General features: G+C 35.2%; 1 protein-coding gene across 1 annotated transcript; it reads left to right on the top strand.

Moving 5' to 3' along the window:
* Positions 1-2,590: 2,590 nt before the first annotated feature.
* Positions 2,591-12,495, top strand: MMP12 (matrix metallopeptidase 12). The gene is made up of 10 exons (XM_045818095.1): positions 2,591-2,731; positions 3,813-4,060; positions 4,648-4,796; positions 4,885-5,010; positions 7,813-7,974; positions 8,766-8,889; positions 9,729-9,862; positions 10,224-10,383; positions 11,136-11,239; positions 11,804-12,495. Exons 1-10 carry the CDS (start codon positions 2,633-2,635, stop codon positions 11,902-11,904), a joined length of 1,407 nt encoding a protein of 468 aa, XP_045674051.1. The 5' UTR covers positions 2,591-2,632; the 3' UTR covers positions 11,905-12,495.
* Positions 12,496-14,403: the final 1,908 nt, after the last annotated feature.

A 14,403-nucleotide genomic window follows, 5' to 3' on the forward strand; every position in this document is an offset into this window, starting at 1 on the left:
GCCAGAGTTCCTGACCCTGTGACCATTAGTCAGGTCCAGGCCACTGCCTTCTACTGCCCAGGGGGTTGCTGATTACCGGGGGAAAGGCTTGGTCTCTGAGGAGTGTAAAGAGTAAAAGACATGGTTTCTAGAGCTAAGATTTAAAGCTAAATTTAATCAAAGTCATAAGAATTTAATCATAATTTTTTGTAGCTCTTTCTACCATAAGAGAGAGTTCTGAGCATGTAGTTGATCTCCTTTCTCATCTCCATTTCCAATTTTTTTCAAATGTCTTACATAAGGGAGCAGTTAAGGAAGGATAATAAATCATTGAATATTTAAGGTGTGTCAGGATTAAGCCAAATACTTTTCTCTATATTTTAGTGTAATCCTTATAATAACACTTGAGGTAACTGCTATTACTCCAATTTTACAGGTGAAGAAATTGTCTTACAGAGATTAAAGTGATTGCCCCAGTTCATAAAATGATGGAGCTAAGATTCTAAAGCAGGTTGGCTTGACCCCAGAACCTAAACTTACAACCCCTGCAGGGTTCTATGGATGCTCAGTTGGCCCTCATCTCCTTGACCCACTTGGGGCATTAGATGAGCCAAGACCCAGAGACCATTAAAATTTGGTAATTTTCTATTTTTCCGAAACTTTTCAGTGAGGACATTCTTTCACTTCCTTTGTATCTTAGTCAGCTTTTATCTTGTATCTTACATTCTATACTTTCTAGACTTCCTGAACACCTCTCAAAAACCAGATTCCTTCCTGCTATGAATAAGACCAGTTCTTGTGTGCTTTCAGTGAGGTTTAGGAACACACTCTCTGTGTAGTAACTGCTCCCACAAAGGAAGTTTACTACTGGTATCATTTAGGCCCTATTCTCCAACTGGGTTCACTCACACATTTATTGAACACTTACTAACTTCAAGGTAGTTTTAGGCACCAGGAATACAGTGGGGACAACGCAGACAGACCCTGCCCTCACGGAGGAACACCCTGCTGGTGGAGAGCCAGTCTGCCCAGAGTTTCTAATAAATTTCATTTTTCCTGCTTTCTAGCCAATTGCATATTCCTCTTATGATGCTTGAGTTAAATCCAGTATTTGAAAAGATTGCCTTATAATTCTTCTAGGTGAACTTTTTTACCCTGAATTCTACAGCCACACCTGTTTGCAAACTTCAGATTCATGATGCCCTCTTTTCAGGCCAAGGGTAAGGGAATGAATATTAGTGAGCATGTGTAGTATGGGCTGGTATTTAAAGTACAGTATCTTATTTAATCATCACAAAAGCATAAGGAAGTCAAAGTATCATTCTCATTTTTCAAATGAAATACTTGAAGATTTTAGAGATCAGATCCCAGAGTTCGAAAAAAACCCCAGAATTTAGAGGTGGCTGACAGGTGCAATTCAGAGGGCCTCCTTTCCTGCCTATGTGGGACAGGATTCATTCCCCTGAGCTCCAGCCATAGGGCAATGCTGGGGAGCAGCCAGTATTTCCCAGGCTTGGAAGATGGGGCAGAGCAATGACTGAATCATAACACAGAATTTTGTGTCTCCCTACTGGCACCCCAGACTATTCATATGGAGTCAGGAGGTAGTCCCAGAGATTGTACTTCTACCTTTGTAGTTCACTCCTTGATTCTTTTTAAAAATCATTTTTATTGTATTTTCCCCCATTACTATTTATCCTCCTTATATCCTCTACCCCGAAATCACCACAATGTTGTCCACATCCATGAGTCCTTTTTCTTTTTTCAATCTTCAAACATTCTCTATTGACTGAGAGGCAGATTCCATGTTAATGGGACAATTAGGTCACAGGGAAAGAAAGTTGAGCTGATAGCGAGGTAGAGAGGTTCCAGAGGCAAATTTTTCTATCTCCCAAAGTTGAAGTGTTGATCTTCATGCTCCCACCTCCAGACAATTTCCTCCAGGGACATTTGCTTCTTAAATCTCTCTACTCAGCTACTCAGTTGGGACTGGGCTTCCACTCTGATGGCTAAAGATCAGAACTTATAGAAACAGGATCTAAGCCCATACAACTCATGGAATGAACATCAAAGCATCATGATGTTGTGAGCTTTTCCTTGATAAACATGTAATATCTACATCAGAGTTCTCTAGGAAGTTAGATTCAGCTTGGAAAATATTCCTTTATTCTAGCAAAATAATTTTATTGATCTAACCTTTGAAATTTAGTTTCTTATGAAAGTCTATAATGAACATAAAGTGTTACAGAGAATTTCAGGTACTACACTTTCTAAAAGTTTATTTTTTAGTTATTTATATGTTTTAGGTGTTCAATATTTCTTGTATGATGGCTTATGTTTTAGGGTGGGTAGAAATAGGGGCTTATTTTATTTAAAGAAATGTAACTTGTTGGAGTGAATGATGACTTCATTGCTAATTGACCCTTCCATGGGGTAGATGCTAACTGACATGTTGTTGGTCTTAGAATAAGGTCATGCTTGTGTTTGTGGGTTTTGAGACACATCAAAAGAAGATGATATCAACTATGAGTCACTCAAAGGATTTCATATTCACAGAGGCTGGCCTAGGGACTATATAAAGAGTGACATTCAAGGAACTTGTTCTGAAAAGGAACAGAGTGACTTACATTAAGTCATTCAGGAGAAGTTTAGAATGAAGTTTTTTCTATTGATATTGGTCCTGCAGGCCATTGCTGCTCCTGGAGCTATTTCTTTGATAAGCTCTGAAGAACACAATGAGAAATTTGTTAATGTAAGTATTAATGCTATAGTATTTATCTAGATTGATTTCTGTCTTAAGATTTATTGCATGACCAGTATTATTTTGAGAAGTACTATTTGAAAACTGGTTTAGCAGGCTATTTGATTTTAGCACTGAATTTTTGTTTGCCAAAGAGGAATGTAATAAAGATGTATTGGTTTCAAAGGAGCATTATAAAATTGGTGGGTGAATTTGTCCCTTCTACTAAAAAGCTTAGGCCATGTAGTGTTAGTTCAAAATAATTGGTGTTCTGGTATTTCACATTAACCATTTAATGCTGTTTAATAATCTGAAACTGAAGCCCTGGCTGGCATAGCTCAGTGGATTGAGCATGGGCTGCGAACCAAAGTGTCGCAGGTTCCATTCCCAGTCAGGGCACATGTCAGGGCTGCAGGCCATGACCCCCAGCAACCACACACTGATGTTTCTCTCTCTCTCTCCTTCTCCTTCCCTTCCCTCTTTAAAAATAAATAAATAAAATCTTTAAAAAATAATAATAATCTGAAACTGAAATAATGTTGTAATTAATTTAGCCACTTAAGTCTGCCATGATAATTGAAGAATATTCTTTACTTTCACTATCTCAGATATTTTATTATGAACAGTTTTTAAAATATAACTTTTCAATTTTTTATATGAGTTCAGATGATTTCCCATTTTCTAAGACTGTTTCAACTTTGAATTTGTCATAGTTGCCCATTGTATTGAAGGCTTCCTATTTTTAAGCAAGGAATTTTTTCTCAACTTAAATTAATAGTTTATGCATCCCAACAATAAAGATTTTGAGGCTTAATGAATGCCATGATGTGCTAGATACACAAATAAGTTCTAAAAAGTAGAAACAAGTTTAAAGGAGTAAAGACATAAAGGTGTTTTCAGTGGACTTCCAGAAATCAATCTTGCTAATAGTTTATGACACGTCTTTGACAGCACAGAATATTTTTAATTTTTTCATTATAATTGTATGATACCTGGTTCAAAAACATCAGTGTGCAGTTGAGTCACATATGTAGAGCTCCAACAGAAACCTTTAGATGTATAATAATGTAAAAACTAAATGTATTTTTTCCAGGATTACTTGACACGGTTTTACAGCTTCAGCCTTGATATAATTCCAATGACAAAAATGAAAGTCAATACAAACTTCATGGAGAAAAAAATTCAGGAAATGCAGCAGTTCCTGGGGTTAAATGTGACTGGGCAACTGGACAAATCGACTCTGGACATGATGCACAGACCTCGATGTGGAATACCTGACATTCATCACTTCAGGACAATGCCAGGGAGGCCAGTATGGAAGAAACATTCTATCACTTACAGGTGACATCATAGCCATGTATTTTTCTATTTTCTCATAGGTCTGACTTCTAGAAACCTGAACCATTTAGATATAGCCCTAAATCTGGTAGCAGATAAGAAGCCTTCCTCAACTGTTAACACTATCCCTCTGCTGAAGTTCATTCTCTCTGGAAGGGGATACTTCATCCAGGGATTGTTTGACTTGCCAGTCCAGACCAGACTAAGAAGGCTGTAAATGAAAGGAGAATGAAGTTAAATCTACAGTAAATAAGACACAGGAGAAAGTTTTATAGAATAGTCAAGATGAAGAAATACAGAAGTTTTGGAGAAGGGGCAAAAGTCTTAAGCTTCTATGAATGTAAATCTCTCATAATGGTGACCTATAAATCATAAATAAGAATGAATCAAATTAGATCCTGTTTGAGGAGGAAGCTGTCCAAGGAAAAATGTCTGTAGTGTAAAAAGTTGTTATTTTTCCTTTTATCCAGACAATTAATTTATGAAATGATTCATTCTCTAATGCTGCTAGCTGAAATGAGTATCATAATAAGACAAAATTAACACATGATTTCCATATATTTTTCTCTTTTTTCTTTTGGCTGATAAAGGATCAATAATTACACTCCTGACATGAAGCGTGAGGATGTTGACTATACCATCCAGAAAGCTTTTCAAGTATGGAGTAATGTGACCCCCCTGAAATTCAGAAGGGTTAACACAGGCGAGGCTGACATTATGATACGTTTTGTATTTGGAGGTAGAGAACTTGGACTTACTTCATCTGTATCATTTGGCATGACCTATAGCACATATAGAAGGACTGATTTTCTTCTCTTTTTAACAAGCTCATGGAGACTTCAGTCCTTTTGATGGCAGAGGTGGAATTGTAGCTCATGCTTATGGACCTGGACCTGGTATTGGAGGAGATGCACATTTTGATGAGGCTGAACTCTGGACTAAAAACTACAGAGGTAGGCAAACAAACAAACAAACAAAACACACACACACACACACACACACACACAAAACCCTAATAAATTCTAAATTGCATCATTTTGTTAAATCATTTTGAAAGGCTACCTTCTGAGAAAGAATTATAGGATTAAAAAAACTTGTTTTGATTATAATTTAGCCACTAAATAAAAAGCAACACTTTGTCTCAATTTTACACTCTATAAATTGAGGGTATTAGACTAGATTATTTTAACGATCTGTTCTTAGAATCTGAGGATGAGCTAGTTGGTTAACATAAACTCAAGAACCTTAAGAACTACAGTACATAAAAGTAAAAGTTGTTAAGTGATCAGTTTTGACAATGCAACCCATAAGCTCAAGACAACACAGATGCTAATTTTGCTAACAATCCTAAAATAGTGTGGTCATCTTCATGATCCATTATACAGTGATAGTTTCTTAGATTTATAGTAACACAGAAAGATGATGCTATAGAGAATTTAGAGATCCTTGTAGAGATACACAATGTTATATGTTCTTGCAGTCACTTGTTCTGGGACAACAATTTCAGAATGCCCAACTGATCATTGGATGATATCTTGTATGTATTTACAGAGTGGCTGTAAGTCACCATTCCTATCAAAGAGTTGGAAGATAGGGATAATTAGTCTCTGTTTGGAGGAACCACTCTCCATTGGAAAGTTGAAACTATCATATCAGAAGCCTTCTTAATCTCTCCACTGGAAATCCTAAATTATATAACTGACTCAGGTGGAAAGTAAATGGAAAGAAAGTCATCAAAAATGTGTTTTATTCAGCATCCCCCTTTCTCCGGCTGATAATTATTGACATTAGATAGCAATATTTTATAGATCGGAAAGACTAATTGTTTTAGTCTGACACGTGGTCTAAAACTTACAGAATTCTTGAGTGATAAAAGCAGTTTTACATTGTCAAAAGACAAATGATGTAGGATTAGGTTTTTACTGAGCTGAAAATTCTCAGCTAGACATATTAAATTTGCCTAAATTTTATGCAAGGGAATTTGAGTTTTATAATAATTTCATCTGATGTGGGAGACTTGTGCTAGTAAGCTAAAATATTTTGGAATTCTAAAGGACCCTGGAAAAATCATTTAATATAGTTTTTTACAGTTAAAGGAAATTAAGATCAAGGGAAAGTTAGTGGCTAACTTGTGGAAAAGCTGGGGTCAGAACATGCATTTTCTAGTTTTTATCTTGGTGCAGTGTGTACTTTCTACCTGTCCACATTGCCTTATTTTTAATTGTTTTGATTATATATTTTCAAAAAGTTAAATTATTTATAAAAATTCTAACTTAAAGTGCTCATTATCAACATAATTTTTGACACATTAAGTTAATAAGCAATTAGTTCAATGGTTGTTAAATTTCTATTGCAGTTTAGCTGATGCAATGCAGGTATTTGGCTACAGAGATGAAAAGGACCCAGTCCTGTCCTGGAAGAGTATGCAATCAAGCAAAACAGAACACAGACAGATATTCATTATTTTAAGATAAGGACCAGTGCTTGTCTTTTATACAAAGTATTATATGAACTGGGAATAAGATACATTTAGGTTTAGGCCAAAATATAAAAGGCTTTGTTTACTCTTCCCTGTACTATGCAGAGTGAAAAGAATGCCAAAGTCTATTTCTTTTTCATTATTTGAGAGAAGTTAAAGTATTTCTGAGTTAGTTACGAAACCCCTGTGTTACGAGAAATGTTCCTAGACACCCCCAGGAGAGAAGTGTAGATTCTATGTTCACACTTGGGTGCTGGAGAGTACTTCAAATCCAGGCTCTGAGGCTACGTGGGATGTGATCCTGGGCAAGACAGTTCTGAGATGCAGTTTTGCCAGAGAAAATGAAAGGCAAAAATAAATGTATCAGACTAGAACACAGATTAAAAACTAACAGTAAGGGGTTAATCAAGTCTTCTTGGATTTGAAAAACTTGACAGAAAGGACACACCCCTCTTTCTTACCTACAAAGGTGCATCTTCTAGGGCATAAAGAATAAATGAACGGGCATGACTATAATTTAGCAGTGTACATGTGCCTAATTTATAAGCATAGTCTCTTACTTCATTTCGAATCATGTGTAGAAAAATGATGAGCTTTAGAGACAAGAAATTTGGATTTGAATCTTAGGTTCTTGGGTCATCTCTTAATTTAGTCAATTAATCTTGCTGATACTGTGTCCTCCTCTTAAATAGAGAGTATGGTGGCTTCCTATCAGTTGTATAAGGATTAGACATAATGTGGTATATTTCTCAGTGACTCATAGTACTTGAAAATTAATATGACCTTTTATTTGGGTTAGTAAAATGGTTATGAAAGACTTTTTAATATATTCGCTTGAGACTAATCAAAACTGAAAGCAGAATGAAGGAATGATTTAGAGGAAATGAGAACCATTGAACACAGTTATAAGTTATTCTAGAAATTTTCACAATGTAATATATTTCATTTTTGTGATAGTGCATTGGTCCTTAACCAGAGGCAATTTTGTTCCCAAGGGGACATTAGACAATGTAGGGAAACAGTTTGGTTGTAAAAACTGAAGAAGGATTTGCTACTTATTTAATGGTAAACCAGAGATTTCTAAACAACTATAACAAACAACTGGCCTATAGTGTCAATAGTGCCAAGGATGGAAAACCTTGTGCAAGGAAGAGAAACAAGTGAAGGATTCCCAAATGTTTCTTTTTTCATTGTGTTATATTTAAATTGTGTTATTGTTTTCTAAATGCCATTATATGTCATTGCTCTTTTTCCTTTCTGGTTGGTTTCCTCTTAGGCACCAACTTGTTCCTAGTTGCTGTTCATGAGTTTGGCCATTCCTTGGGTCTTGACCATTCCAAAGATCGAAAGGCCATAATGTTTCCCACCTACAGTTATGTTGATCTCAACTCATTTCATCTCTCTCCTGATGATATACGTGGCATTCAGTCTCTCTATGGTAAGTTGAATTTATTTACCATTTTGCCTCATAAACATACTCACTCTTATGTATTAATAGTTTTATTATATCTGCATTTGAATAAAACCTTAATATCTATATTTGCTTTTGAGCCCTATGAAAATTCTATGAGGTAGATAACACAGATATTATATTCATTTTTACAGATGAGCACCAGTTACCTAGTATGTTAATGCCAGAGCCAGAGGCAGAACTAAGCTTTCTGGCTTCAAATCTGTTCTTTCTATTTAACATAACATTTTCAATTAGAGAAGGCACACAGAAAAATAATTTAGCTGGAACAAAAAAGCCAGAGTGAATAGATTTTTTTCCTCCATAATGTTGCAAAGAAAATTAAATGTTTTGAAATTGTTGTTCAATTACAACATTTGTCCCCATTTCCCCCCCATTAGTCTCCTCCATCCTCCTCACCCTCACCTCCCACATTCAATCCCCTTCCACTCCATTGTCTTTGTCCATAGGTCCTTTATACACTTTCCTTGACCCTTCCCCTTCTTCCCCCTGTTAGCTCCCTCCTCCCTCCCCTCTGTGCACTGTCAGTTTGCTCTTTATTTCCATGTCTCTGGTTCTATTTTGCTTGCTTATTTGTTTTGTTGATTAGGTTCCACTTACAGGTGAGATCATATGGTATTTGTCTTTCACTGCCTGGCTTATTTCACTTAGCACAATGCTCTCCAGTTTCATCCATGCTGTTGCAAAAGGTAGGATTCTTCATCTTATGATCTAAAGTGTATGTTTCTTTCTAATGCTTCTTAAAATGTTTTTTTCAGGAGGTCCAGAAAAGGACAAACCCTCACCAAATCCTAACAATACAGAATCAGCTCCCTGTGATCCTAACATGAGATTTGATGCTATCACTACAGTGGAAAATAAAATCTTTTTCTTTAAAGACAGGTAGGATCATTTTTATACCTGACCAAGTGCAAAGGTTCTGTCCTAAGGTGTTTTTTTTTGTTGTTGTTGTTGTTGTCATTGTTGGAGAATAATAGAAAATGATGAAAAATTAAGTAGATGAAAATTATTAGTAGGGACTTGGACTTGATTCTGTAGGCAGTGGAAAGATCTTGAAGATTTTGAAGCAAGGCAGTGGTATGATTATATTTATGTTTTAACTAGAAACCTGGCATTAAATAATGGGTTTGCAGTAGGAATCTGGGTTGGGGAAAGATAAGACAGGAAACAGAGAAGCCAGACAATTTTAATCATGTTTAAAAATAGTGTCTGGAACCAAAGCTGTGACAGGGTACCTATTTAAAGAATTTGATTCTTGATTAGAGGTAAGGGAATTCCAGGATGATTTATGGTTTCTGTCTTACAACACAGACTGAAGCAGATATTGGTGGTATGGGGCAGTATAGAAGATTAATATTTGATAGGACAAATATCCTTCATTTTTAAAACTCAAAAACTGAGACACTTGAGGATAAGTGACTTTCTTTAGATTACAAAACTAATGAATGGATTTGGGGACCAGACTACAACCTAGATCCCTTGATTCCAAGATCCAGGTTATTTCCATGTAGCAGTTTGCCTGTTAATACCATTGCTGTTATCAAAGCAAAATGATTAACATTCTTTTCTTGTGGTATTCCTACTCAGACATCCATGGAACAGCATATGAAGATAATGGGAAGAAACATTAAATCATTTCATAGGTCCTTTCCACTCACCTTTCATAATGATTCCTGAGTCTACAACTATTTTAAACATGTATTTAATGTTTTACATGTCAGGTTCTTCTGGTCGAAGCTTCCTAAGAGTCCAAAGAGCAATGTTAATTTAATTTCTTCTTTATGGCCAACCTTACCATCTGGTATTCAAGCTGCTTATGAAATCGGTGCTAGAAAAAAAGTTTTTCTTTTTAAAGGTAATTCCAATTTTTAGTTTTGCTATTTAGTCTACTTCAAGGAAGAGAACAAATTAAGGAAACACTACTTTTTATAAATGAAGACCAAAAAGGACTTCAAGTTGTATTAATTGTACTCTGAACTATTACCTAAAAGAGATCGAATACTTAGATAATACATAAAACTTTCAGGAAAAATTTGTAAAATATAGATCATAATACTTGTGGAGAAAAATACAGAACTATAGGTGGTGGGCCATGTTCAAGAACAAAGAACAATACATTTTGGAACTGTGGAAAAAGATTGAGGTTTGTAATAAGTCAGTACATATTTCTATTACTCTTTCTATATGATTGCAATGTATCTTTTTTGTGTTTATAGATGATAAGTACTGGTTAATCAGCAATTTAAAACTACAATCAGGCTATCCCAAGAGTATACATTCTTTGGGCTTTCCTGACTTTGTGAAAAAAATTGATGCAGCTGTTTTTAACCCATATATCTATAAGACCTTCTTCTTTGTGGATCATCAGTATTGGAGGTGAGCTTTAATGGTTACTAATTTGACCTCTAAGATTTTTGAAATAGGCAATGATTTTTCCAGAAGATGGTTTGCTATGCAAATTCCCAAACATCCTTGACCTTTCTGGGAAAGTGATTAAGAGACCATAGGACTGGAATAGTTCTTGTCAATCTAATTTTCCTTCTCTGGACTTTTGGGTTCTGATCTACCAAATAACACACAATGTGTTTTAAAAAGAATACTTTAAATAAAATGTCATGGTATTAATAACAGTGGAAACACATTGGACAATAGTGGTAGAGGTGTGTGAGACCTGGTCTTTAGAGCCAGTTTAGGGGGTCTACAGAGTTTCAGATTCCCTTCCATAACCATTGGACTCAAGAAGACAAAATGAGGAGACCATCCTCTGAGGGATATCTGACCCTGCAAGGTCTTTACTGACAGGAAATTAGACAACCAGGCTCTATAAAGCAGTACTGGGAACTGGTGGAAGCATAGTGGAGGGGTTAGGAAAGTGCTTGACTGGAAGTCAGGAAGCCTCAGATTAGAGTCCTAGTGGGACTTGAAATATATCAGTAAACTGTTTAGGTCCTTGGGTTTCATTGTAGTTTAAGCCTTTCTTAGTAAGAGTCTTTCAGGAGAGGAATAGGTGGTTTTTGTTGTTCATGTCATGAAATGTCAAGTTTATGTCATGAGATCTATTTCTGATGGAGTTCCTGCTGATTGTATATATTTATTTGTTTGTTTTGTTTGTTTGTTTGTTTATTCAGGTATGATGAGATGAGACAACTCATGGATCCTGGTTATCCCAAATTGATTACCACACACTTTCTAGGAATTAAGCCTAAAATTGATGCCGTGTTCTTTTATAATGGTAAGTAGATTAGTAGATTAGTAAAGATACTTGAAATCCCCCTTTAAAACGCTATCATTCATATTTTTTTTGTACCTGTATTATTTACCTTCCTTTTAGCTCCTTTCACACTTTATGGGTTCTCATGGACTGGGGTTGTGGGTGGGATGAGAGAAGCTTGAGCTCATTTGAGTTTGTGTTTGTGAATGTCTTTAGGCAAGGTGACCCTCAGCAAAATTGTTGAGTGGGCCAAGATATTTTATTTTTTCTTTCCACCCCTATGTTCTTTTCGCTTCCTCCATCAAGAATTCTGTGTGCCCTACCTGAATTCAACTGAGCTCTCCACTTGGAGTGTAACTTTTCAAAACACATTTTCATGTTAACAACTTTTGTAATAAAATTAATGAAGATATTTAATAGTGAAATGATTGGAAGTAGGCAGACATCTGGGGGCCATGGGACCAAGTATTTACATACTTGAATCAAACCTTGTCTAATCTAGATAATCTATAAAAACACAAATCTATGTTATCTTTTTCAAAGAAATACAAGCAGAGAACTATTAAACTATTCATTTTTTTTTAGGGCACTACTATTTCTATCAAGGATCTAATGTACTTGAATACAATGTCCTACTCCATCGTGTCACCAAAAGGCAGAGAAGCAACATTGACTTTCATTGTTAGGAATGGTGTAATTATGGGTGTTTGTCAATTCACTTCAGTTTAATCAGTATTGCATACTTGTTACATGCCCAGTGTACCATTAAATCATGACATATATCATAAAATAAGATAAAATCTGTAGAACATAGATAAATGATCATATTGGTAAATTATTATACAAAACACATAAGATTTTATTATTGAAAAATCCTCATTGTCAATTTTTACTTGACTCTGCTATTAAGTTTGAAAATAGACATCTTCAGTGGGCAAGAGCATATCTTTGTCCTTAACATTCTTATACTGAGAGATTATAATTATTTCTCTGGCTTAACCAAAATTAAGAAATGATTAATTTCTTTGACCATTAAATGTTTCCACAAGTGTATTATTTTAATTGGAGTAAAGTTAGAATATTTTAGAACTTAAATAGAACTAAAAATGACAATAATGTAAGATATAATTAAACTTAGAACTTAAAATGACAATAATGTAAGATATAAATTAAATAATTATGGTGATAATGTAATATTCTGTTGACAATGTGGACTTTTCTAATATTTTGCATAAAGTATATATATTTATGTTGTTCAATAAAAGTATTTAAAGAAAGTATTTGGTTTTTAAGAATTTTTCTTGAAAAATGGAAAGTGTACTTGAAAATAATTCTGGACCTACCCCTAAATAAAACTAGTCTCTGTGATTATACTAAAGGGTGAATAGAAATATGGCAACATGGAAAAAAAAGAAAGCTGTATTTGCTTTGGCTACTTGTTTAAAGCCACGTGAATACTTAGTCTCAAGTCCAGAAAACTTCTCCAGGCTGCATATGGCTACAGGATGACCTATAATGTATGACCACAAACCTGAAGAGAAGAAAGGATGAAATAAGAACTTCTCATTTTGGTAAAATTTCCATTGCAGATCAAGTCTCACAATATGGGCCAGTAATTGCTATGTGACCTTGGCAAGAAATTAAATCCAAGATTCATTAAATTTAGGAGAAAATATTAGTGGTACCCATCTCATAGATTTTTTTGTAGAAAAAAAGTGATTAGTGATATATTGTGAGAACATCATGCCGGTAGGTCGGCCTGCCTTTTATCAATTTTCTCCACTACTTTCACACACATTCTCCCTATCTTCTGGATTGTACATATATGAAAACTTCCTCTAATGTCTCACAGATTTATGGAATACTTACCATTTTCAATTTATTTGCAGACCATTGCTGATTGATGTACTCAAGGTCCAGGAAAAGATCAAGTTCATTTTGGCTCAGATGATTGTTTTTGGCTGGTAGAATGAACTGAGATCAGGAAAAATATGAGGATCAAAAAGAACCTATTTAGAGATGGAGCTCTCTGTCCTTCATAGCTTAGATCCATTCTCAAGTACTATGTGTTTCTTCAGGATAATAATCCTAGAGTTGTCTTTACAAGGAGTAGGGTCAAGTTATCTTTAGAGGAAATGTTGTTTCCCTACAGGAAACTAAATGCTGGACTTCCTTCAAAAGAAAAAACTTTGCACAGTTTCTTTAGCCTGGAAAGAAAACTTAATGGTATCTGGGTTGAGATGTCTTTGGCCTTAGGTCATTCAGGACTAAGCAGTTCCTCTTGAACAATGGCTATATTGGAGTAAAGGCCCAGTGTACACCCCTCTCAGTTTCATGAGTGTTCATGAAAAATGCCTTTAAAGATTTAAAAGTGTACACTTTCTCTTTTTACCTCCATTTATTTGTGTTACATTGTAAAAATTTTTAACAAATATTTATAATGTTAAATCTATGTCAGACACTGTTCTAAGTTCTGCACACATACAGAAAACAATCCTTAAATTAAAATAATAATAATAATAATAAATGATTATTTATTAGTAAATAATCACCTCGTCATTAAATTATGAGGTAAATACTGACATCCATATTTTTCAAAGGAGGAATGGAGGCACTGAGAGGTGACTTAATTTGCCCAAGATCACATAACCTGCAATTCAAAGCCAGGCACTTTGATTCTAGAATTTGTGTTATTAACCACTACAAAATTCTGCCTTTCAAATTAATAAAGTAAAAAAAAATCAAATAAAGTAAAAACTCCTGACATGCCATGCTATTTGTACTTTTAGTTGACCTTTCAAGAAAAAGGTGTTTAACATTGTCATAAGACTTTTTTGTGTGCCCAGACGGGAATACCATTTTGCAGTGGAAGAGGTAGTAGTGATATCTTATTGATGTCAGGAAAAAAATGTCCAAGACTTGGAAATTACAGGTATCTTTACAATGGAGTGTGGGACATTGCCTGATAGATCATCTGGAGAGAAGCTAATTTTATGAGAATCTAAACCTGATGCAGGTGTTCTGGGGGTTGGGGGCCCTAAGGGTCCCAGACACACTGTGGATTCTTAGCTTCCCACAAGGAAGAATTCAAACATGGGCTAACATAGAGTTTAAAGTAAACATGAGTTTATTAGTGAAGCAGTAAGACAGAGAGTGGGTTACTCTGCAGACAGAGCAGCTCCCCT

Source organism: Phyllostomus hastatus, unplaced genomic scaffold, assembly GCF_019186645.2.
Source record: "Phyllostomus hastatus isolate PE091 unplaced genomic scaffold, TTU_PhHast_1.1 phas_scaffold_317, whole genome shotgun sequence".
Lineage (NCBI taxonomy): Eukaryota > Metazoa > Chordata > Mammalia > Chiroptera > Phyllostomidae > Phyllostomus > Phyllostomus hastatus.

Bases quoted from the DNA above. Each gene is read 5' to 3' on its own strand.
- MMP12 (XM_045818095.1), top strand. From the start codon at position 2,633: ATGAAGTTTTTTCTATTGATATTGGTCCTGCAGGCCATTGCTGCTCCT. The intron at 7,975-8,765 runs GTAAGTTGAATT...TGTTTTTTTCAG, and splicing joins TGGCATTCAGTCTCTCTATG to GAGGTCCAGAAAAGGACAAA. The intron at 9,863-10,223 runs GTAATTCCAATT...TTGTGTTTATAG, and splicing joins AAAAGTTTTTCTTTTTAAAG to ATGATAAGTACTGGTTAATC.